The 22,637-nt window shown below is 45.6% G+C and overlaps 1 protein-coding gene across 2 annotated transcripts in view; it reads left to right on the top strand.

Annotated features, from left to right (window-relative positions):
- Positions 1 to 22,637, top strand: part of RBM20 (RNA binding motif protein 20) — a 205,802-nt gene that overhangs the window by 121,046 nt on the left and 62,119 nt on the right. For both annotated transcript variants that reach the window (XR_005016809.1, XM_036828612.1), the window contains exon 2: positions 20,148 to 21,234. Coding sequence is in view for 1 of the 2 variants with exons in the window: in XM_036828612.1 (XP_036684507.1) it covers positions 20,148 to 21,234 (1,087 nt within the window). In the remaining variant the exon portion in view is untranslated. The remainder of the gene's footprint in view (positions 1 to 20,147; positions 21,235 to 22,637) is intronic.

Raw genomic sequence — 22,637 nt, 5'->3', positions numbered from 1 at the left:
AGAAATGTCTATTTAGGTCTTCTGCCCATTTTTGATTGGGTTGTTTGTTTGTTTTTTTGTTATTGAGTTGTATGAACTGTTTGTTATTTTGGAAATTAAGCCCTTGTTAGTGGCATCATTTGCAAATATTTTCTCCCAGTCCATAGGTCGTCATTTCATTTTATATATGGTTTCCTTTGCTGTGCAAAAGCTTATAAGTTTGATTAGGTCCCATTTGTTTATTTTTGCTTTTATTTCTATATCCTTGGGAGACTGACCTAAAAAAACATTGCTGTGATTTATGTCAGAGAATGTTTTGCCTAGGTCCTCTTCTAGGAGTTTTATGGTGTCCTGTCTTATATTTAAGTCTTTCAGCCATTTTGAGTTTATTTTTGTGTATGGTGTGAGGGAGTGTTTTAACTTCATTGATTTACATGCATCTGTCTAGCTTTCCCAACAGCACTGGTTTTTAATTTAACATTAAATAGCAAGTGGACCGTAGACTTCACGTTTCACGGCCACATGGTATGCCCTTAAGTTCCTGTGTGCTTGGCACTTTGGGTGTTTTGAGCCACAAGGACTCTGTAATGGGGTGGAGATCACGCACTGAAGCCAGGTGCAGACCCCACGTTTCCCTCCTCCCAGGTGAGAGTTCCTTATACTCGATTCTCAACCTTCCACTGCCTTCATCCCTCACCCATGGGTTGTATACCCCTGTCAGGTGTGTCTCTTGTTATGTTACTGTGTGTAACCCCTCGCCCACCTTCCACTGAGGGTCACTACACCACCCGCTTTGGGACGTCGCCGCAGGAGTAGAGGCCAAATTATCCCCTTCCATCGTGTCACCTCAAGGAACTCATAGTCTCATAATAAATAGCAGCATTCATCTGGGCCAGATTTGCCTTCTGCTTCTCCCAGCCCAAGGCCCACCACTGAACCCTTCCCATCCCCTGTGTTAATGCTGGCTGTGTAGCAGGAGAAAGGATTAGCCGAGAAAACAAGGACAGGCTTGGATGTCCAGCAAACGGCCTTGGGCTGTGGTGCTCTGGGAATCGCTGCCATCAAGGTGGGTGGATGATGATCTCCCACCCCTCCTCTTCCCTCTCTGAGCTCTTTCCTCCCTTTCAGGACAGGCTTCGTGGGTATGGGTTCACATAGGGCCCTTTGCTTAGAAGGTTTAATGCTCCTCTGCTGCCATCTTGAAATTCTTAATAATTTTTGAACAGTGATCCTGTATTTTCATTTTTCACTGGGCCCCACAAATTATGAGCCCGTCCTGCTCTTATGACATTTGGAACACACCTTACCTGCAGCATTCATCTTATTTTACTCTATTATTCACACTTACAACTCACCTTGCACACCGGAAGGTGTTTTAGTGGAAGGACAAGGCCTTTAGAATCAAGCAGACCTTTTTCAAAACACCGCATACTGACTTTGGGACTTCGGGTAAGTTACCCAGTCGCTTGCAGCCTCAGTATTCTCATCTATAAAGTGGGGATAGTGATCTTGATCTTTTAAGACTTGTGAAGATCAAGAGAATGTGTGGGTAGTGTAATGTCTTGCATATCCACCCTCAGTATTACCTCTTGTCCCCCCTTCCCTCCTTGCCTGGCACAGTGCTGGTATACAGTAGGTGCTCAACATATGCTTACTACATTTCAGTTTGTGATGGTCAGTTTGTGCCTCTTCATTTCCAAGTGGGGCCAGGGTTTGTGTCCTAATCTCTGGGTAAGAGCTAGGACTGCACAATCACAGGGGCTCATTCTAAGGACTGACTTTTCTTCTCCTGGGAATTGCATTCCAGGCCCTGTATCGGGCACTTTTTTCCTTAATAGTTAAGTTCACCATCAGTGTGTCATGCCGTGGAGCTCACGATTGCACATCCTCAGCCGGCGCCGCTCGCACCGGGCCCTGGGCTGTTGGACACACACCTTCTTCCATAATCCTGGAGGCAGGCACAGTCCTCGTCCCATTTCCCGTGGCCGCCTGCGCTGTCTGGCTCCAGGACTTGCGTTCTTCACCACCACACACCACTGCTTCTCCTTCGGGACAAGTGAGGGCAGAGGCTTAGATACGGGTTTCGGGAGATGTGTGTGGTGGAGTGCCTTTTAGTAAACTCTTATTCTAAGAAAGTCCCAAGTATAATGAAATGAGACAGAGACAGAGGAAGGGCAGAATGTGCAATGGTTGGTTGGAGCCTAGCCTCGTGCCTTGGGGAGACCTAGTAGATCGTGGGAGGGGCCCAAGGCCTGAGCAGAAGTGCGGCTGTGGCCAGGTTGGCTGGATCCCGTGGGTCAGGATCTGGGACTGGCACTTTTAGGTGTCTGTGACTTAGTGAGCGGCAGAGAGCCAGGGTGCCTGGGGCAGCCTGTGGGCTGTGACTAAATTAGGAAGAAAGAGCCCTCGGGCTCTCCAGCAGCTCAGTGGGCAAGTGGGCAGTGGACTGGCTTTTGGTGGGCAGCTGGGAGCCGTCTGTTCAGACAGGCTTCTCAGTGGCTGCAGGAACGTCACAAGCTGAGTCCTAAAAGGAGGGGAGCCTCCCTGACGCTGGTGACCATCCCCGCCTCCCCCCCCCACCCACCCACCCAAGGAGTCTCAGTCAAATAGGAGAATGCCGTGAGCTTTAACCTCTAGTCCTTTCTAAGCTCTTCTGGGGAGGTTTTACCCTGTAGAAAGTGCACCCTCCTGAATAGTTTTGAGAGGGTGTTATACTGGATTGTGGCCATCACAGATGAACATCAGATGGTCCAGACAGGGCACAGAGGGGCCATGGCTGCTCTGTGTAACCTGGCAGTGAGGTACCTGCAGACAGCAGCTTTTGACTTAGAAAATCACGTGAAGGTTTAGATGGTTTGATTAAGTATTACAGTGTGAGATTTGGAAAGAAAAGAGGAAGAAAAGTGGCAGGAGAATGATGGCTCCGGGAGAGAAAAGTGAGCAAGTTCCTAAGTAATTAAACCGGTAAGTCAGGCCAAGCCCATCACGGGACCCATGACCTTCAGTCAGTGCCTCACAGAGAGGGGCTTCTTGGCTTTGTTTTCTTCTCTTTCTTCCTTTCTTTCTTTCTTTCCTTCTTCCTTCCTTTTTTTTTTTTTTTTTTTTTGGTGTCATATTTTTTGCAAGACTTTTAGAAGTACTTAGCTGTAGGATGTTTTCTCAGCTGCAGCACTATTGACATCTTGGGCTGGTAATCCTTGCTTATGGGTCTGTCCTGAGCGTTTAGGATTTTAGTAACACCACTGGCCTCTGCCCAGTAGACACCAGTAGCGCCCCCAATTCTGAAACAAAACGTCTGCAGCACACCCTGGGGGAAATTCTCCCCCAGTTAAGGGCCCCTGCTTAGAGCAGAAGACAGCCAGTTTCTCCTGCTGAAAAGTGTTGCAGTTACTACTTGGGAAGGTGAAATGGTGGGTCACCTCACTCCATCTCCTCCTGTTCCACAAAAATTTAAAAAAGAGGGGCCAGCTGTTCAGCAGTTTTGTGGGTTGGGAGTCAGTGTGACCGTGCTGTCTGAGGTGGCTACATCACTAAGGGTCCTTATGGGGTCCTTCTGGGGACCTTCAGGACTAAATCGTCACACGTGAAAACCCAGAGTCAAAAACAAGCAAGTAAACAAACAAGCAGACAAACCACCATCACCACCACCACCCACAAAAAACAGGAAAGTAAACCAGGACCAAAGGCTTTGGAGTTTTATTAAAGATGGACTCATGGTTAGCACCAGACTCCCTCCTTCAGAAGCGGTCTCAGGAGTCCTGTCTGCATAGAGCTGGCCTGGGTGTTGATATGTGAAGAGGCTGAGAACATGTGGCATAAACATTGACTGATATTGTTTGCCATTTACACTCAGCATGTGTAATGCAGCAGGAATGGCTCCTGGCGGCATGTGACTGCCCTTCCAGCCGGGTGCGCGGTGCCTGGGACCGCTGTTTCTCTTTCGCTGGCTCCCTCCCTCATATTCCCCCTCCTCTGCCCCTTCCCAGACTCGGGAGGGAGAGTCTAAGTGGACGCTTGTCATGACTGGCATGCGGAAAGCTGGTAGAATGTCATTGGAATTTTCTAGGGAGGCACATGCGCGACACCCAAAATGATTCCCGGCTTCAGGGGCCTCAGGTGAGCGCTCCATGCCAGGAGCCCTGATCTTTTTCGAAAAGGTAAGGTTGCATGACGTCATCCTACCTTTCCCCAGCCCAAGCAGGAAATCAAGGGTTTGGTGGGGTTTTTTGTTTTCTCTTTTGTTTTGTTTTGTTTAATTCTTTAGTCCGGGCAGCACTTCTGACCATGTTCTTGGCGCTAAGCGTTTGTGCATGAGTATGCTATTTGTCTGTATCCCCACCCCCTCCTGTTTAAAAAAGTTGCAATAAATGATTCACAGCAGCAGGGTAACATGTGACCTAAAACTTCTCCTCATGACCCCAGTGAAATCAGCGATCCCAATATGAAGGAAGTGTAGATGCTTTTTTTATGCTGGTTACTAAACTCTTTTATAAAGAAAAGTCGCATGGCTACGGGAAAACAGATTGCATTAACACCAGATCGCATTATCACCAGATCGGAGGGAATGTAAGGGGACATTTTCGAAATCCTGAAACCTTGTGAATAATGGGGGTTTCCTAAGGTTGAGGTGTTTTGTGTTAATTGCTGGAATTTGTCTATGATGGAAAATGAACCTTAAGGCATTTGAAATGTCTCGTATCTGTTGAGTGTAGAGTCAGACTCATGAACCGGAGGGGAGTGCTGTGTTAGGATTCATGAGCAGGGATATTTTGCCAGAAAAGAATGCATGAAAGTTGCTTCTGAGCACCTCTGAAGGAGCCGTGATATGCATTTCAGCAACTTTAGGTATCTTTAAGTAAATTACATTTCAAAACACAACTATTTTAATAGTCCCCAAGCAAGCAAACAAGCAGGTATATAAACTTCTGTCATGAGGTTCAGGGGACATATTTGGACATGGATGTGATGATCTGTTAGCAGGCTCAAGCACAACCAAACATGACTCACCTCGTTTCTTTATCTGATGCAATTAAAAGTCGCTTTGACACATTCGGGAAAGGAATACTGGTTCTCTGCTTGCAAGCGTGTCAAAGTAAATCCACACTCTCGTAAAATGGTGCATATGATGTATCTTACATCATGGGAATTTTTTTAACCTTAAAAAAATCCATATGTAGCTTTGCCATTGGTTTCTGCCTTACATGTGTTGGAATCTTTTTTTTTTTTCCTTTCTTTCTTTTTTGCACGTTTTTGCCAAGATGTCAGAAAACTGAAGGGGAGAGGTTAATACTTTCACACACTCACCCCTCCCCCACATGCATACACTAACAGCTGCCACGTTATGATTTTGTGGAATTTGATATTTTGAACAAAATGACTTCCTTATTTTCCATAGTAATATAATAATCAATTTCACTATAGACAACTGTGTACATGTCAAGCCTCGGCTGCCCCTAATTAGCAATGGGGGTAGCAGGGGAAAGGGCTGGAGAGCAGTTTTGAGTGAAAAGCCAGCCATCGGGTTTTAACCATTCTTTTCTGCCTCAGCCAAGGCAGTTCTCAATCTGCTTGGATCTGAACCACAGGTTTAATTTGTGGCGATTTGAGAAAATACCTACAAGGGCATGTGCACGTGTAACCGAGATGGGCCTGCCCCTCTGTTGCTGCTTTTTGTTTCCTCTCCACAGTACCTTTCATACGACCACCGCTTTGCAAAACAGAGGCAAAAGTCAGAAGTCACCTACATAGAATATTCTCTGCCTTGGGTGGCACCTGTGTTTTGTTGGCTGTAGTCATAAAGGTATGTTTCTTAAGGCACCAGAAACTTCCATCTGCTTTCTCAAATAAATAGTTATATGGTATTTTAAAAAGTCCCAACCGTAATATTCTCATTTACTCTAAGGAATTTAAAAGAATTAAACAGGGCACATTCCCAGCACATGCACCGAAACATATACCTCATATTCCACAATGAATCACTTAGCATATTCTGCCAAGGTCTCTGTTCCCATAGGCCTAGAGACAGTCGTAAATTCAAGTGAGTTGAATAAGTATTTGTTCAGTGCCTCTAATTTGCCCGGCCCTGAGCCAGACAGACACTCAGGAATTGGAAAGATTTTAGGATGTGGATGATGTCTTCAAGGTGCTTATAATTTAGAAGGCAACAGTCATCCCCCAGCAAACCTCACCCGGCTTCCTACAGCAGAAACTGTATATGTACTCTGGGGCAGTCTTGCCACAAAAAATATTCTTTGAACTGTGTGAAAGACGCTTCAGTGTAGCTAAGAAATATTGACTGATTGCCCACCGTGTTTGTGACCCTTTGTGGGCATATAAAAATTTCAGTGTTTATTCTTAAGTGTAATTTAAGACAAATGGTCATGCTGTTTGTAGTGACAAAAATGGCTTGTGGGAATCAGAGTAATGAAGAACAGATTGATTCTATTCCTTTAGAAATTGGTGAATCTCAAACTTCGTTTCACAATACGTCTCCCGGGGAGCTATTAAAAATTCCAATGCCTAGGGTGAAAAGGAATCTCCGGAAATGGGACCCAAGCATCAGTACATTAAAAAACACCTCAAGTAATTGCAGTGCCATTGAAGTCTAGTGACATAGATGATTTTATCAAAGACTGTTTTTTTTTTAAGCCTAAGGTGAGTTGGAAGGTGGACTTTCTCATGATGATGTTGCTTGACTAAAGAACTTTTGACATTCTGGGGTCTGATTCTTCTGTTCTCTGTGTTAGTGAACTCAGTGTAAATGGAGGTATGTTTTCTTCCTATTCAACAAAGATAACATGACACTGAGCCAATCAATCTACCAACTAAATTACCTGAGGTTTGTGAACCTTGAGTGTTTTGATTCCAGGAGGCCAAATGTTGTTGAACATGTCGGCTGAGTCTCTTAAAGGAAGGTAGGTATAAGAATAATCACATTTTTCCTTTGCATGGAAAAGGAAGCCCCTTCCTGGGGTACTGCACGACTAGTAGATAGAGGTGGCTCCTAAAAAATACAGCTGTTACTAAATTCCTTATAACTCACCATAGATTCTTAGAGTTGGAAGATTGGTTCAAGATGGTCTAGTTCAGTGGTTCTCAAAGTGCAGCATCAGTATCACCTGGACTTGTTAGAAATGCAAATTCTCAGGTCCCAACCCAGACCTCCTAAGATAGAGACTGGGGTGAGCTCAGCATCTGTGTTTTGAAACTTTCCTGATGCCCCTGATTTTCCTGATGTTCTGATTTTCAACACTCGAAAATCACTGCTCTGGTTTCACCTTGTTATTTCACAGACAGATCTAAGTGGAGATTAAGTGCCTCTGAAGTCACCCAGGACTAGAGGAGCAACAGAGGCTAGAAACTCAGATCTCTCGGGCTGAAATCTGTCTCTACACTGTGGCCAGATCATCCTTGCTTTTCCATGTGTCCATAAATAACAGCTTTAGGAAAACACCCACCATCCTGAAATCACAAGGCATAAAGGAACCTTAAATGTTGTCTCATCTGACCCTCCCGTTTCACAGATGAGAAAACTAAGGTCTGCAGGGTAAATTGACTGCAATAAGATGTACGATTATTGGTGGCAGAGCCTGTCTAAGAAGGGGGTCTACTTACAACCAAAGTAGTGTCTCTCCTGGCCTCCTCCCCAAATACCCCACTCTGCCTCTTCAGTTTCATATGGACTCCTAGTATTTGGCTTAAATCACATTGATTAATATGTCCAGGTAATAATCAGGTAACTCTAGGAAAAGACCAGTTTTATTGAGTGAGAATTTAAATTCTTTAAAATTAATCTGAATTTTTATTTTGATTTAAAATTGGCTTGAGTCTTATAATCATCCTTGTACATTTACCAGAAAAATCTCAGTGGTATAAACTACTGAAAATAAAGTTTAGAAAACATAGGGACCATTCCTGGAACATGTGTTTCATTTCAGAATCATGTAGATTAGGCACATATCTCCTCAGATCACACACTGAAATTGCATTTTCTTCAGATTTAGTTAAAAGGAAAAATGTGGCAACAAGTCTGTTTGTTGAATATTTTAGAATTTTATCCTTGATGTGGTTGGTGGTATTTACATAATTTTGACAGTGTTCAAAGACGGAGTCTAATCTACATTCTCCACGGAGCTTCATCTTCAAAGCCTTTTAGCAGCGTACACATGGCACATTTAGCTAGGAAAACAAATTGAGAATGTGATACACAGCTATTATGTCCACACACACACACACACGGAGCAGGTGTGTACATGTATAGATGTGTTTATTGACTCCACACACGTACTGTGTGCCAGGCACTGTGACATGAAATGTCCATGTAGTTTCTGCCTTCAAAATGACCGTGGGGTGTGAGGACATCAGATGAGTGATGGAGTAGACAATTAGTAGCGAGGGTGGTAGGGGTTAGAGTGTAACTGAGGCTTAGCAGAACAGCGGGGCATTATGGGGGCTCACCGAAGGGGCATGAGCACACACTAGATGGGGGCAGGAGTCAGAGGAGGCTGCCTGGAGGAGGTGCCATCTAAGCTGCATGTTGAAGGATGGTAGTTACCCAGGTGAGGGGGAGTAGTGGGGAGGTTGTCCAGCTGGAAGGAGCAGTTTATTGCAAAGGTGTTCGTGTGCCCATTGTTCTTCCCTGGGGCTGTAGTGGCCTATAAACCCCTAAATATTTCATTTGCTTTTATAAGCATTAACATTTGGCTTCATAGAGAACTTATATAGTAGTTTTAAAATATACATTTCAACTTTTTTTTGGCCACGCCCACGGCTTGCGGGGTCTTAGTTCCCAATCAGGGATTGCACTTGAACCACAGCAGTGAAAGTGCTGCAGTGAAAGCACCAAGTCCTATACACTGGACCACCAAGGAATTCCCTTAAATATACATTTCAAACAGCTTCTTTTTCCGTCTCAAAAGACCCTGATGTTCCCTAGAAAAGTTTGTGGGTTGAGAGGTCACCGTAACTTATGTCACTGAGAAAACAGAAAGATCTCTCCTAACCCCTGGAAGTGAAATCACCCCCCTTGATTTCAGCCTGCACAAAATGAGTGAAAGTCTGCGTGAATTTCCTGAAGAATTGTATCTCAGGCAAACCAACTCCAGTCCCGAATGGCTCTGCGCTGCATTTTACTGTGAAAGCTGGTTCTGTCTGTGGCATGCTTCGTGGAGGAGAGCGTCTTATGGCGAGGCTCTTTTGGTATTTCATTCACTTAGTCTTCATGGACAGAGTTGAGAGCCTCTCCTTGTGTAGAACTGCCTGCCCAAGAAAGGAGGGTTAGAAGAAATTAAATTATTTCATGCCGGCTGGACTGCAGCACATCTATCTGAACCAAGATATATATAACAATTACAGTATACAATAGTTTCTTTAAAAGCATTCCCGGGAGCTTAAAAATAGCTCAATTTGTGAGTAATAATAATAATAATAATTCAGTATTATTCAACTGTTATTATTATCATCACTGTGCTTTGCAGAACACCTGTACGTTATGTTTGATCTTTGTAACAGCTAGCAGGGTGGACATTATTATCTCCGTTTGACAGATGAGGAAGTTAAACCTTAGAGTCATCAGATTTCAAAGGTGGAAGAGGCCTTGGAGATCCTCTCATCCAGCTTTCTCATGTTACAAAAAAAGGGAAGTTGACTGACATGTAATCCCACTGGGAGTAAATGGTGGCTGTGGGACCTGGCCTGGGTCTTCTGAGTTCTAGCTCGCCAATTTCTTCACTTTACCACACTGCTTTCCATCTTCAGTGTGTGAAAAGAAACTTGGAAGAATATGCATTTGTTTCTTTAAGGGAAATGTTGAAACCAGTCTTGCACGCTGTTTTATGAGCTCATGCAGGTACAGAAAAAGTCTCTTACTTTTATAATTTTTCTATATATAGATGGGTAAACTGACAGATATATAGATAAATAGATATACACACATACGTAGATGTTATTGGTGAGATGAAGGTGGAATTAGGCAGTGCCTCAAAGGGGATGTCAGCTTTATCTGTATCATTTTATTTTTTTGATAAAAAACATTGGGCCCCAAATGCCCATAATGGTAACATTTGTTAATTTGGAGTGATGAGCAATTAATTAATAAGTATTTGTTATATTCTTTAGATTTCTGTAGTTTTATAATTCAAAACAAAACAAATATGAATATGAAAAATAAATTACCACCTACAATACCATCATTTTATAAAATAAAGGATATTTTAAAGAAAGAAAATTGGTACAGAAGGAAGGAAAAGAAAAAACAAAGCTAGTATCTGGCTCTTGGTGGTTAAGTTGACATTAATTCTCTGCTTTAAGTCTTTTCCTGTTATGACACTAGCAGGATGTGTATTCTTTTCTCTGCAGTTGCTGCATTATCAGGTCTCTTTTGCACATTTTGAGCACTTCTAATAACTCCGGCAGGAAAGGCAGGCCCTCTCTTGTCAGTTATAAAATCACTAGCTGCCCCTTTGTGACTGCACGTCCCCCAGGTTCCTAGAATCTTATTCTGACTGATTAAAGTGGTACAGAGTGCAATGGACCAAAAGGCTGGTGATTTGATATCAAATGTGTTATTTAACATCACATCCGAGATGTGTTAATTAAACTTATTGTGGTGATCATTTTGCAGTATATACATGTATCAAATCATTACATGTATACCTTAAACTTATACAATGTTATATGTTAATTATATACTCATAAAGCTGGAAAATGATAAATCGGGAGAAAAAACACAAAATAAAGGAAATAGCTTTATATTTAGTACCTTTAAACAAACAACTCCCCCCCAAGCAAAAAAACTGCACCCAAGGAAGTAGGTACAGGAATGTGGTTTTAGAAGCTCCCTTTAATGAATGTGGAAACCGAGGATAGAAAACTGGCCTTATGGTAAAGAGACCCTCATTGAAGTCCCAGCCTAGTCCCTTATTTGCTGGATGCCCTTTGGTGATTCATCTGACCTTTCTTGGTCTCACTCAGTCTTCTTAATATAAACTGGAAATGTTCATATTTGATTTACCTACCCATATGGTTGTCCTAGAGGTCAGATAGCTAATGAGGTGAAAACACTAATGCTCCAACTAAAAAATGTGAAACAAAAGAGAGATGATAGGATTATCATTGCTGTTATGAATCATTCCAAGAGGTATCATGGTGATATGAATCATCATATGATAATGTCAGGCTAAAACCAAAACACGGGGTAATGCCAGCATGAACCCAGTCATCTCAAAAATTAGTCACAGAGGCCTCTCAAGTGATAATCCAGGAGCTCTCTTGTTACCAGGAAGACAGCACTGTCAAAAAAGTGTGTGATCTCACTCTTCTCCCACAAAGAAGACTCACCTGGTGCATGCTGATGGGGACGGTACACCCTAGTGGCTGCATGAGCCCCGAGGAACGAGGATGAGGACTGGCTCTCAGTCCCAGCCCTCCTCTATCTAGCTGTGTGATTGGGTTGATTCACATATTATGGCAACTTCTTTGGGCTTCCCTTTTTTCCTCTGTAGAATGAGTGTGTTAAACTAAATAGTCTCTGAGATCTCTTCTTGCTCTTAACATTTGTGATAATTAGCTACAGTTTAAACTTCAGCCCCAATATTACTGTGGTATCATCATTGTCATCTTTGTAACCTGACACTTAGGGATGTTCCCTGGGGTTCATATCCTGACCTAGCTTCTAAGAGTGTTACAGCGAGTTGAGAATTTATGATTTGAGGTTCAGCTCCGAGGAGGCAATGGAAGGGCAGGACCCAGCAAAGGCCTGACCCTGACCCTGACCATTGCACTTGATTTGATTTGGTTGCTCCGTAAAGTGTGAACAAACCTGGAAAACACTCTCTTGCCTGGTCATGAGCTCTCTCATCCGGATTGTATTTTGTATCTTACCATGTGAGAAGAAATGGCATATTCATTGCTTGGCCTGGAAAGGGGACTGTGTTGAACTGGAAGTGAATTTAAATTCCTGATTGTTTATCTTGGAAGTTATGGTGCTTACTGAAAATGTGACCGGTCCCGTTGGGGTAGGTGCCACCATGCTCTGAGCTGCGGTTCTTGGCTTCTGCTTCTGGATGGCCAAACGTTACCAGGGAAAAGCTTGCTGCGAGTGCTGAACTTCAGCTGCGTCCTTGTGTTATTCCATGGCCTTTAGATCTACTGTTGACTACTTACCCAGTTCACCAAGCAGCGGTGCTGACGCTCCGTGTTCCCCCCAAGTGCCAGTCCCCACTCCTGCTCCCTCCTCTCCCAGCACATGTCCACTCTTATTTTTTTTTGCTTCCTTTCTCTCTGTGTTTACATCTCTCTGTGTTCTCTGTCATCCATCTCTGTCTGTCTCTAAGGAAGATTCGTCTCTCTGCCTTGACAGAGCTCACCTGCCCTTTGCCCTGATGATGACCACGATGGCGGTGATGATAGTAATAGTAATGGTAACGATAGTGGTAAGAAGTCTAGTAGTAGTGCCGCTTGCTGCTGCATTGGTTTAGCGACTGCTTACTGTGTGTAGGAGCTGTGTGGAACAGTTTATGCCTACCCTGTCATTTAACTCTCAGAACAAACCTATAGCTTAGGTTATAGCTCAGATATAACCGTCTTTGCTTTAATAATGAGGACTGAGGCTGAGAGAGAATAAGTATTTGCCCACAGTCGCCAGCTGATATGTGGCAAACTAGAATTCATACCCAGGTTGATACAAACTCTGAAACCTGTGCCCTTAGCCTCTGGGCAATGCCCCTTCCCATCCCCGCCACCCCCCCCCATGTGTGATGCAGAGCTCAATCACATCGGTATGGTTGGTATTCCATTAATATGGCTGAATCGATTTTACCTCTTTCTACTCTGAATCCTAGTGGCAATGAGATTATCTCCAAGGACGTGAGTGACAAATATCACTTCCTCTGTAGAGGAATGTTTTCTGAAAGGGGTGAGTGTGCTGTGATCACACAGAAGATGTTCTCTTTCCAGTAATCTTCGGCCAGTGCCACATCCTTACGTCTGTACAGCACAGTTTCCAGAGCGTTCTGACAACTCCTTAGTGAATCCCGCATCAACCCTCATAATGTAAATGAGGAAAGACTGTGACTTCTCTTTTAATAGATGAGGACACGGAGACTCAGAGAGGTAAGGTCTGTTGTCCACTGTGACTCAGTTGACAAGCGCTGAGTTAAGACTGGAACCCAGGATGCCTGATTTCCTATCCTGGTTCGTACAGGGCAGCCCACAGCCCAATATGTACACTCACCTCTCCTCCAAGTGAAAGAAGACCAGAGAACCATCATATCTGTAATAAAGAACTTTTCCTCCTGGGGGATAAATGAATGCCTTGCATAATAAAGCCAGTTCTTAGTACAACAAAAAATGGCTTGTTAGGTGCTGAGGAATGAAAGGCGTGGCTTAGAAACTGCTCCCAGGTGAGGGCCGAGGCATTATGTCCCCTCGCACAGGAGCACCTGTGTGGCCACAGCCGGATCTCCAAACCTGTAGAAAGTTGTGCAGCCCACACCCTTGCGGGGCCTCTCCCCTGGCACCCTATGCATACGTGGCCTCGTGACCACGGTGCGGGGTCTTAGTCCCCCGAGGATGGAGGAGCATTCTGTTTCCCGAACCTCCAGCAAGCAGGTCTCTCTGGTCAGCAGATACACCAGAGTGCCTGCCCGAGCGTCCCCTGAGTAACCCCTCGCCTCCAGCCGCTGGGTCCGTACGGTCAGTCTGCTCTGCAGAAGGAGCTGGGGCGTGACAGGGAGCTCCTGAGTCAACGTGAGGCCATGGAGGGAACCGTCTGAATTCCATGCAGGTGGTTCAAGTAGGTTGGCTTTCTTTTTACATTGTTATTTTTACTAAGCACATAAAGGAAATGCACTGGTTCATGGAAAGAAAAGTCCAAGCAGATCCAGGGGAAGCCGGCATGAGGCATCCCTGTGCAGACATTCAGGAGTAGCCTGTGCCCCTGTCTCCAGGCCAGTGTCTTTGGGTGGGCTTTGTTCTCAGGCATCCTTAAGTGGTGGCTTAAATTCTGCCAGTTTAGCAACCTGGCCATGGCCTGACAAGAAGACAAGTGTCTCTCTCTTGACAGCTCCAGCAGTATCCAGGAGTGTCCGTTCCTGAGCCAGTCACTGTGGCCAGGGGCTCTGACTGGCCGGGACTGGGTCACATTGGGTGGACATTACTATTCTTGTTGTATAGATGAGAAAATTCTAAGGGTTGGAAAAATTAAGCGACTTTCCCCCATCATACTACCAGTAACAGGCAGACGGAAGCCGGGTCTCTGACCACAACTCACCCTATAGCTGCCTTTCACCAACAGCTGATGCATCTTTGCATCTGTAGGTTGATTAATAAACCCAGAATGTTTGTAAGTTTTTGTTCAGAGTTCAGGGACGGCCCTTGAGTTGGCCTTTTCTTTCGCTTGTTACATTTCTCTGAAATGTCTGAGGCTTGAACCACTTCCTCGTGTACCTTGCTGTTTTGTGCCTACCTCGGAACATTCATCCGCTCTGTGTTGACCTGTCTCCCCTGTGGTTTCGGGAAGATTTCTCTTTTTCCATCTCTAGCAACTTTGCCTGCCACATAATAGATGCTCAGTCCCTGTGGGCTGAATCAAACTCGTGAAGCCCCGTTGGCCCCTTTGCTGGAGTCTGTTTCAGAGCAGAGGCCCCGCGGCCCCTGTCTGTGTCGTGGGTACTCTCCCTTCCTTTCGGAACAGGATGGATTACGTCACAAAAATCTTGCTGAATTTCCAGCACCCCGACTCAAACTGAAGAAGGACAGTGCCTCATTTCTTGTGCCCAAATACTAATCCATCATGACATCCTGCTGGGGACTCAGAATAAAATGTGAAAGAGCTTTGGGACAAAGAGTGAGGGTTAGAGACAGATGTTGGCTGTCCCAGGGGGTGCAATATGTCACACATCCTTTTGACACTATGGGATTAAACCATTAGAACAGTTTTCATCTGGAGCTCGTAAATCTCCCAGTATTATAAAGGCAACTCGTTCTCCTTTATGTTGTATTTTATTTCTAAAACTCTTGAGAGAAATTCTGCTTTAATTGAAAAACAAAACCAAAAAACAAACAAACAAACAAAAAAACCAACTTTCTAAGTGAGCAGGGAACCAAAGTTTTTAATGTAATTACGCACTGTGAATTCTTTTTTTTTTTTTTTGCACTGTGAATTCTTTGTTACAATTCACGGCTCAGGAAAGGAAACTGAAACCTCAGCCCTGGGGGAAGTGAGCCTCGTGGAGGCCTGGATGAATCAGAGTGGCTGTGCTGTTTCTTCTGCGAATGTGGACCAGCCCTCTGTGGGGTTGTGTGGTAGGTATTCTAGCTCTGTGCCGGATGCCCAGGTCATGTGCCTGGCTGGGCTGCACTCCCTCCTGCCCAGAGATGAGGTTTGACCATGTGACTGCAAACAGAGCTGCTGCACCAAAACCTAGAAGAAGAGAGGATGTGGCAGGTGCACAGAACCGTGCCCCCCACCTGTTCCCCAGACAAGTGGGCATCCCTGCTCTCACTTCTGGAGCTGACAGGGGTTCCAGAAAGGGCCTGTATCTCTGCATCTCCCCAGTGCTCAGCAAGTGCCTTGCATATGGAAGGTAGTCAGCATCTCACTGAACAGAGGGGAGGACCACAGGGAAATACGGGTGGAGATGATAATTTGGTGATGAAATAGATAAGTTCTGGAACTTAAGGCTTTTGGAGGCAAGGCTATTCTGTCAGGCACTAGAAGCTGGTTTGAAAGCTCTGGATTTTCATTAAGGTTTTACTGCCACCCAACTGTGTGCCTTTGGGCGAGTCACTTTCTTTGTTAATGAGAGGGGTGGATGAGTTGATCCCTAAGGGTCTGTAATTCTAAGCTTTCCCAGGGTGCCATTGCTCCAGCTGCTTAGAGAAATATGACTCGGAAAAGGAAGAGACCTCTGGGTTTTTCTGGCTCTTGGCTAAATTCCCAGAGGGTGTTCAGATCCTGGGTCAGATGGTCTGTGCTCCCCAGGATCTCTGGGGGCAAGAGTTCATACCAGAAAGATCCAGCCAATGTCCCCACACCCACTGCTGCCTCTCTGAGTGGAAGCCTCTTTTGCATCTAATTTTCTTGGTGGATTTTATTAGTTTCCTATTGCTTCTGTAACATGTTACCACAAATTTAGTAATTTACAGTTAAATTTAAAATTTAAATTTCTTATAATTCTGGGGATCAGAAGTCCAAAATCAGTCTCACGGGGCCAAAGTCAAGGTGTCAGCAAGGCTGGTTCCTTCTGGAGGCTCTAGGGGAAATTTTGTTTTCCTTGCCTTTTCCAGTTTCTAGAGACCACTTGCATTTCCTTGGCTCATGGCCCCTCCCCCCATCTTCCAAGCCAGCAGCATAGCATCTTTTCTCCTCTCTGACTCTGCTTCCATCCTTATATCTTCTCTCTCTGACTCTGATCCCCCTGCCTCTGTTTTATAAGGACTTTTGTGTTTACATTGGGTCAACTCAGATAATCCAGGATAATCTCTCCATCTCAAGATCCTTAATTTGATTACATCTGCACAGTCCCCTTTACCATTTTAGGTAAGATTCACAGGTTCTGGGGATCAGGATGTAGAGATATTTTTTGGGGGGTGTGTGTTCATTATTCAGCCTACCACAGGGATTATCCATTTGATTTCAAAACCTAGATTTGGACAGGGAGTGAGAGTATTGGAACTCTTGCTTTCGAATGGGGAATTGTAGACAGCTCCCTAGGCCAGTGACTCTGTACCTGAGTGAAGTTTAAGCTGTATACAACAGCAAAATCCATTTGCTTTCTGCATATATTTAGATTCTCCTTCCTATAATGCATCCATTATCTTCTTCATTCTGTTCATGGCGGTTACCAAGTACCCACCAAGTGCAAGGCAGTGTGCCCGGAAAATGCGAGAATCTCCAAGACGTGCTCCCTGCCCTGGTGGAGCTTACGTTTAGTGGAGGGAGAGAGGCACATAAGCAGTTATTTTCAGTATAAGGCCGTGATGCGACAGTGAAAAACCAAGGAAGACAGGAGGGTGACCTCCGTTCTGTCCTTTAGGGTGTCAGACCACATGCCCCAATTTTTGGCTCAGAAGTATGATTGTTATATGCACCTGAATTTTAAGTTATTAATGCTGATAGGCTAAGAATTTTAACGCTTTTTAAAAGTAGGATAAAGTGTCTTTTCTTTTTTATCTAAGGGTCTTTGGTTCAAAAAGTTCTCTAACTCTGATGATTCATGTGAAATCACTTCCATTCAAGGTTGATTCAAGTTAGGGACAATAGGAATTTGCTAGGCAAAGCGGAAGTTGGGAAGAAAATCTAGCCAGTCTTCTTAATTCATGCTGCATGTGAATGAGTAAACTTCTGTAACCTGGACTGTCCTCAGAAAAGCACTCGTTTCCCGTGGCTGACCTACAAATACCCAGCGAGGCTGGCTCTCCTAGTTGGAAAGACAGCTCTTTCTTGCGTGTCCTTTCAGAGGCAAAGGGGAATCTCCAGCAAGAGCTCCCTCCAGCCCAGAGCACAGTTTTAGAAAATACAGTTGACTTCTCTGGGAAAAACAGAACCAACCTTGTCTTACTCTCTCATGGAAACCAAGTTGGCACCTCATTATCGCCTTGTTAGCAAGGACAGGCCGCGTTGCGGACAGCCCTGGTAGGAAGGGTTGGCCCTGTGTGGGCAGGGTTTTGAGTTAAGCTTAATTACTCCTCCAAAGCTCAGCTACTTAATACTACACAAGTAGAAATCTATCACCAGACTCTAGACCATCCCCCTTTTTCTTTCATATTCTTGCCTGCGTGGACAGTTAACACCTCCGCAACTCTGCTGCTGCCGCGATTTGTGCCCGGGCCACACTGGGGCCACCAAGGCTTGGCTGCAACCAGCACAACTACCCAGAGGAGAAAGGGTCTGTCACCACCTTTAACCAATGCTCCAGTATCTTAAAATGCAGCCATCCTCTTCTGTCCTTGGAGCACAGCAGGGCTGCTGGTTGGGTGAAGGTCCTGTCTCTTTAATGACTTACAGCAAATTCTTGATCTCTCATAGAATGAGAAAGAGTAAGACAAAGTCGTTTTTGTCTGGCTGCGAAATGTGTTTTGTACTTGAATTTGAATGTGGGTGTGCCTAATGTTCTGAGAACTCACTTCAGGCAAAACAGTGAAGCAGCCCATGAAGAAGTACTCAAAGAGGGCTGAGGAGCTGTGTACTTAACCACTTGCGCCCCTCCTCTTCTTTGCAAAGCTTGGCTGGGGTTTGACTCCCTGGTCTGTACTCACCAACAATGGGTATTCATTAAGTAGATCACCTAATCTCTCTGAGCTTTAGGTTCTTGCCCTGCAAAATTGGGGTGAAGTTACCCATAGCCCATAGGACTAATGGCGAGATCCCATGAGATAACATAGGCAAAGCACTGGTCACACAGTGTCGCAGTAAATGTGAGAATCTCTCCCACTCACCTGCCTCCCCCACCCGCCTCCCCTCATTCTCTCGGACCAATGCAAAGCGCCAACCCAAAGTGGGAGAGGAGTGACATGCCACACACCTCCCTTTTTTCCCTCTCGTGTCCCTGCCTCTGGCCCTTCTCCTTTGTTTCATTATCATCAGACTTGTACGGTACAGAGCATGTGACAGTGGACACCTTGTCTAAAGTGTCCCAGCTTTGCAGTTTCTATCCCACGCTGCTGTAGACATGCTGAACGTGCAGCCTGGGCTGTCCATGGCAATCCCAATCTCAATTGCAAGGTCCCATTCTTCCCATTAAAATGTTCTGAGAATTCCAGTTTATCAACATCCCGAACACATTTCCTGATTGCACCCACTCCTCGGAAGGGGACTTTAAGACCAGGAAATATAGGGTCTTACAAAAGAGCCCTGACAATGGTAACCACGTATCCCAGATTTTCTGGGAAAGTCTGTTCCCTTTCCAGTCCACGGGTCCTGATTTTTGGTCTAGAAAACACCGTAACCAACCAACAGGGGTCACGTGAAAGGCACATGTCAGACAGAACACCCCCGAAATAAGATTCTGTGAGAGCCCACCACTGCCTATGATCTCAAATTCAGATTCTTCACTTGTAATTTTGTGATTGTTTCCTATGCTAGTTGGGTTTGAGAGTGAACTGAAGGGCACATGATTCTTGTTGCTTTTGGATGTGAAATGAGGACAAGGATGAAAATGTGTTCGGCACAAATATACACACACAATTCATTCTGTGTGCAATTTTGAAGACTACTTTTTTCATTTAACATTAGAGTATATGGATTTTTCTCATGTCACTAATTTTTTTTTTCTTTGTAAACGATGACCTTACCAAATTCAAAATGGAGCCTATCACTGGCAAGGACGAGTGTGGGATGAGGATGGGGAGAGCAGATACCCAAGGAGGACTTAGTGTGGTGGAATGTTTTCTGTCTTAAGCTTGGTGATGGGAACACTTTTTTGAATGTCTTAAATATTACATAATACAATAGAAATTTATGCACCAGTAGTGAATGGTTACTGAACATTTCATTCTATAAATGTATTATAATTTACTCACTTTAAAACTCCCTTCCCTACTGTTATCAGTTATTTGTAACTTTCAATGTTGGACTCTTAAATAATGTAGTATCATTAAACATCTTTGGGTATCAAGTTTTGTCTGCATTTTAGCTCATTTTCTTAGGATAGATTTACAGAACTGAATTATTGGGTCAAAGAGTATGGCTGTAATGAATGCATGTCGCCAGACTACCTTTGGACAAAGTTGCACGAGTTTAGACTATCATTGATGTCGTATCCATTCTGCTTTATCTCACCAGCACTGAGTGCTGTGAGATATATATATGGTTATATAGTTATATATATATATTTATATATTTTTATATATATATATAGTTTTATATATATACATATATATTTGCTACTTTGCTAGGCAGATATTTATTTCTAATGGATTAACTGGTATCTCTTTGATTACCAGTGAGATTGAACATTATGCTATATAAGAATTTTTCTGTTGGAGTTTTAAAATAATTGTTTAATTGATGTGTATGAGCATAGGTTTTTGCGGACTCGATTATATGTGGGGCCTGTGTGGGAGGGTCTTGTTTGTATGGGAGGGGCGACCACAGATGAGCAAACAAACAGCCTGTTGTCCCCCTGGGTGGAAAGCAGCTGTGCATCTAGACCTTTGTCTCCCTGCAGTGCCGCCAAGCTCCTGGACAAGACCCCGTTCTCGGTCAGTAACCCAAACCCGCTGCTTCCTTCGCCCGCGAGCCTCCAGCTGGCTCAGCTGCAAGCTCAGCTCACCCTCCACCGGCTAAAGCTGGCACAGACCGCCGTCACCAACAACACCGCGGCCGCCACGGTGCTGAACCAAGTCCTCTCCAAAGTGGCCATGTCCCAGCCTCTCTTCAACCAGTTGAGGCATCCGTCCATGATCAGCTCCCCCCATGGCCACACCGGGGTGCCCCAACATGCAGCAACCTTGCCCAGTGCCCGGTTTCCCTCTAATGCAATTGCCTTCTCGCCCCCGGGCCAGACACGAGGCCCAGGGCCCTCTGTGAGCCTTCCCAGCCAGCCCCCCAATGCCATCGTGATGCACCCTTTCAGCGGGGTCATGCCTCAGACCCCTGCCCAGCCAGCAGTCATCTTGGGCATTGGCAAGACTGCGCCCGCCCCAGCTGCAGCGGGATTCTATGAGTATGGCAAAGCCGACTCCGGCCAGGCATATGGCTCTGAAACTGATGGTCAGCCCAGTTTCCTGCCAGCCTCGGCCTCTACCTCGGGCAGCGTGACCTATGAAGGACACTACAGCCACTCGGGGCAAGATGGCCAAGCCGCCTTTCCCAAGGACTTCTACGGACCCAACGCCCAAGGATCGCAGGTGGCAGGTGGATTTGCGGCTGAGCCGGCCGGGGGCTTGAAAGGCGAGGTAGGTCCGCTGCTGCAGGGTCCAAACAGCCAGTGGGAGAGCCCCCATGGATTCTCTGGCCAAAGCAAGCCCGATCTTACAGCAGTCCCCAACGTGTGGCCTCCAGCCCCCAGCCAGCCCTATGAGCTGTATGACCCCGAGGAACCCACCCCAGACAGGACCCCTCCTTCTTTCGGGGGTCGGCTCAACAACAGCAAACAGGGTTTCAGCGGAGCCTGGCGGCGGGCCACGGAGGAGAAGGCGACGCTGTCCGTGCGGCCCTTGCAGGCGCACCAGCTGAATGACTTTCACGGTGTGGCCCCCCTCCACCTGCCCCACGTCTGTAGCATCTGCGACAAGAAGGTGTTTGATTTGAAGGTGAGTCATCCAGGACCGGCTGGGGGCCACAGCTGGAGCCTTGTGGGCTCGCCACCACAGCCCAACCCTTGCTGCTCACTGGCCAGGAACTATGACATTTGGGGACTGGGTAACAGAATTTTGCCATCGGTACCCTTGACGAAAAGCCTAGGTATTAGAACCAGAAGGAATTTCAGAAATGTATCAGGGCCAGTCCCTTGCTTTAAGGCAAGTAAGAGATTCTTACCCATGGTTATAGGTGAGAGATGAGGGTGAGTGGAGGATCAAGTGACCCCACTTGGGTTATGGGAAAGGGACTCAGGAATTAGCCTCTGCCTCCTTGTCTACATTCCTTGAGAATGTATACTGTACTGAGTACAAAAGGGGGAAAGTGTTAGCAGAATTTTGAGTGGGGCAAGGGAGTAATTCTCAGGTGGGACCTAGACAAATTATTATAGAGGGGCCTCAGCTTCTGCATCTGCAAAATGGAGGTAGAGCCTTATTACACCTTTTCAGTGGTTGTAAAGTGCTTTGGGCCCCTGCAAACAAAAGTCCATGGTAGTATAAATTTTCCCCCAAGATGTATTGATGATGCAGTGGAGTATTCCAAAGCAATAATAATTGCAGTTAGCATATATTAAACCCTTTCTCTGTGTCAGCGGTAACTCTCCAAGGTAGATACTATTATTATACTCATTTTGCAGATGCAAAAACTGAGGCCCAGAGAGATGAAATGACTTGTCCAGGGCCCCATAGCCAGAAAGTGGTGGAGTGGAGATTCGAACGTGGGTCTGACCCTCCCAGAGCCTGTGCCTCTTATCACTGAGCTGTACGGCCTCTTGTCTCTCATCTTGTCTGCAGAGCACAGTAATCCTTGTTTAGCGGGCAACACACCACAGTGTGTCATTCACCTCTGCTTGGGTTATGTCATGCAAACGCATCCCTGTCACTTGGGTGGGCCATACCCTCTCACCTCCTGTCTCAGGAGGGGGCCGGCTAACGTGGGAGGTGATGGAGGACTTTGTCTCTCATAGTCTTTTCTAAGGCTTTGCAACACCCTGGGAGTCCACCTGCCAGACTCTCATATGGAAGTACATCGGAGGTGTGGTGGGACCAGGGGCCCCCTGAAAGGGGAAGAGGAAATCGGACTTGTGAATCTGGGCTCCTGTCCAAGATAGGCATGGGATGGGCAGGTGGAGGCCGACGATGATGATGATGATGATGATGATGACGACGACGACGGCTGGTTCGGGAGGCAGGAACGGGGGAGGAGCCTGGATGGGAGGGGAGCAGGGGAGGGAGAGGCATCAGCAGGGCTGGTCCAGCATCTGGGCACTCTGCGCTCCCTGCCTTTAGGAGGAAGCCTGTACTCGTCCACTGCCTTCCCGGGGGCTCAGTTCTCCTTCGGTCATTTTTCTTTCCTT

The sequence above is a fragment of the Balaenoptera musculus genome, chromosome 16 (genome assembly GCF_009873245.2).
Source record: "Balaenoptera musculus isolate JJ_BM4_2016_0621 chromosome 16, mBalMus1.pri.v3, whole genome shotgun sequence".
Taxonomy (NCBI): domain Eukaryota; kingdom Metazoa; phylum Chordata; class Mammalia; order Artiodactyla; family Balaenopteridae; genus Balaenoptera; species Balaenoptera musculus.
This window is presented reverse-complemented; position numbering and strand designations above follow the sequence as displayed.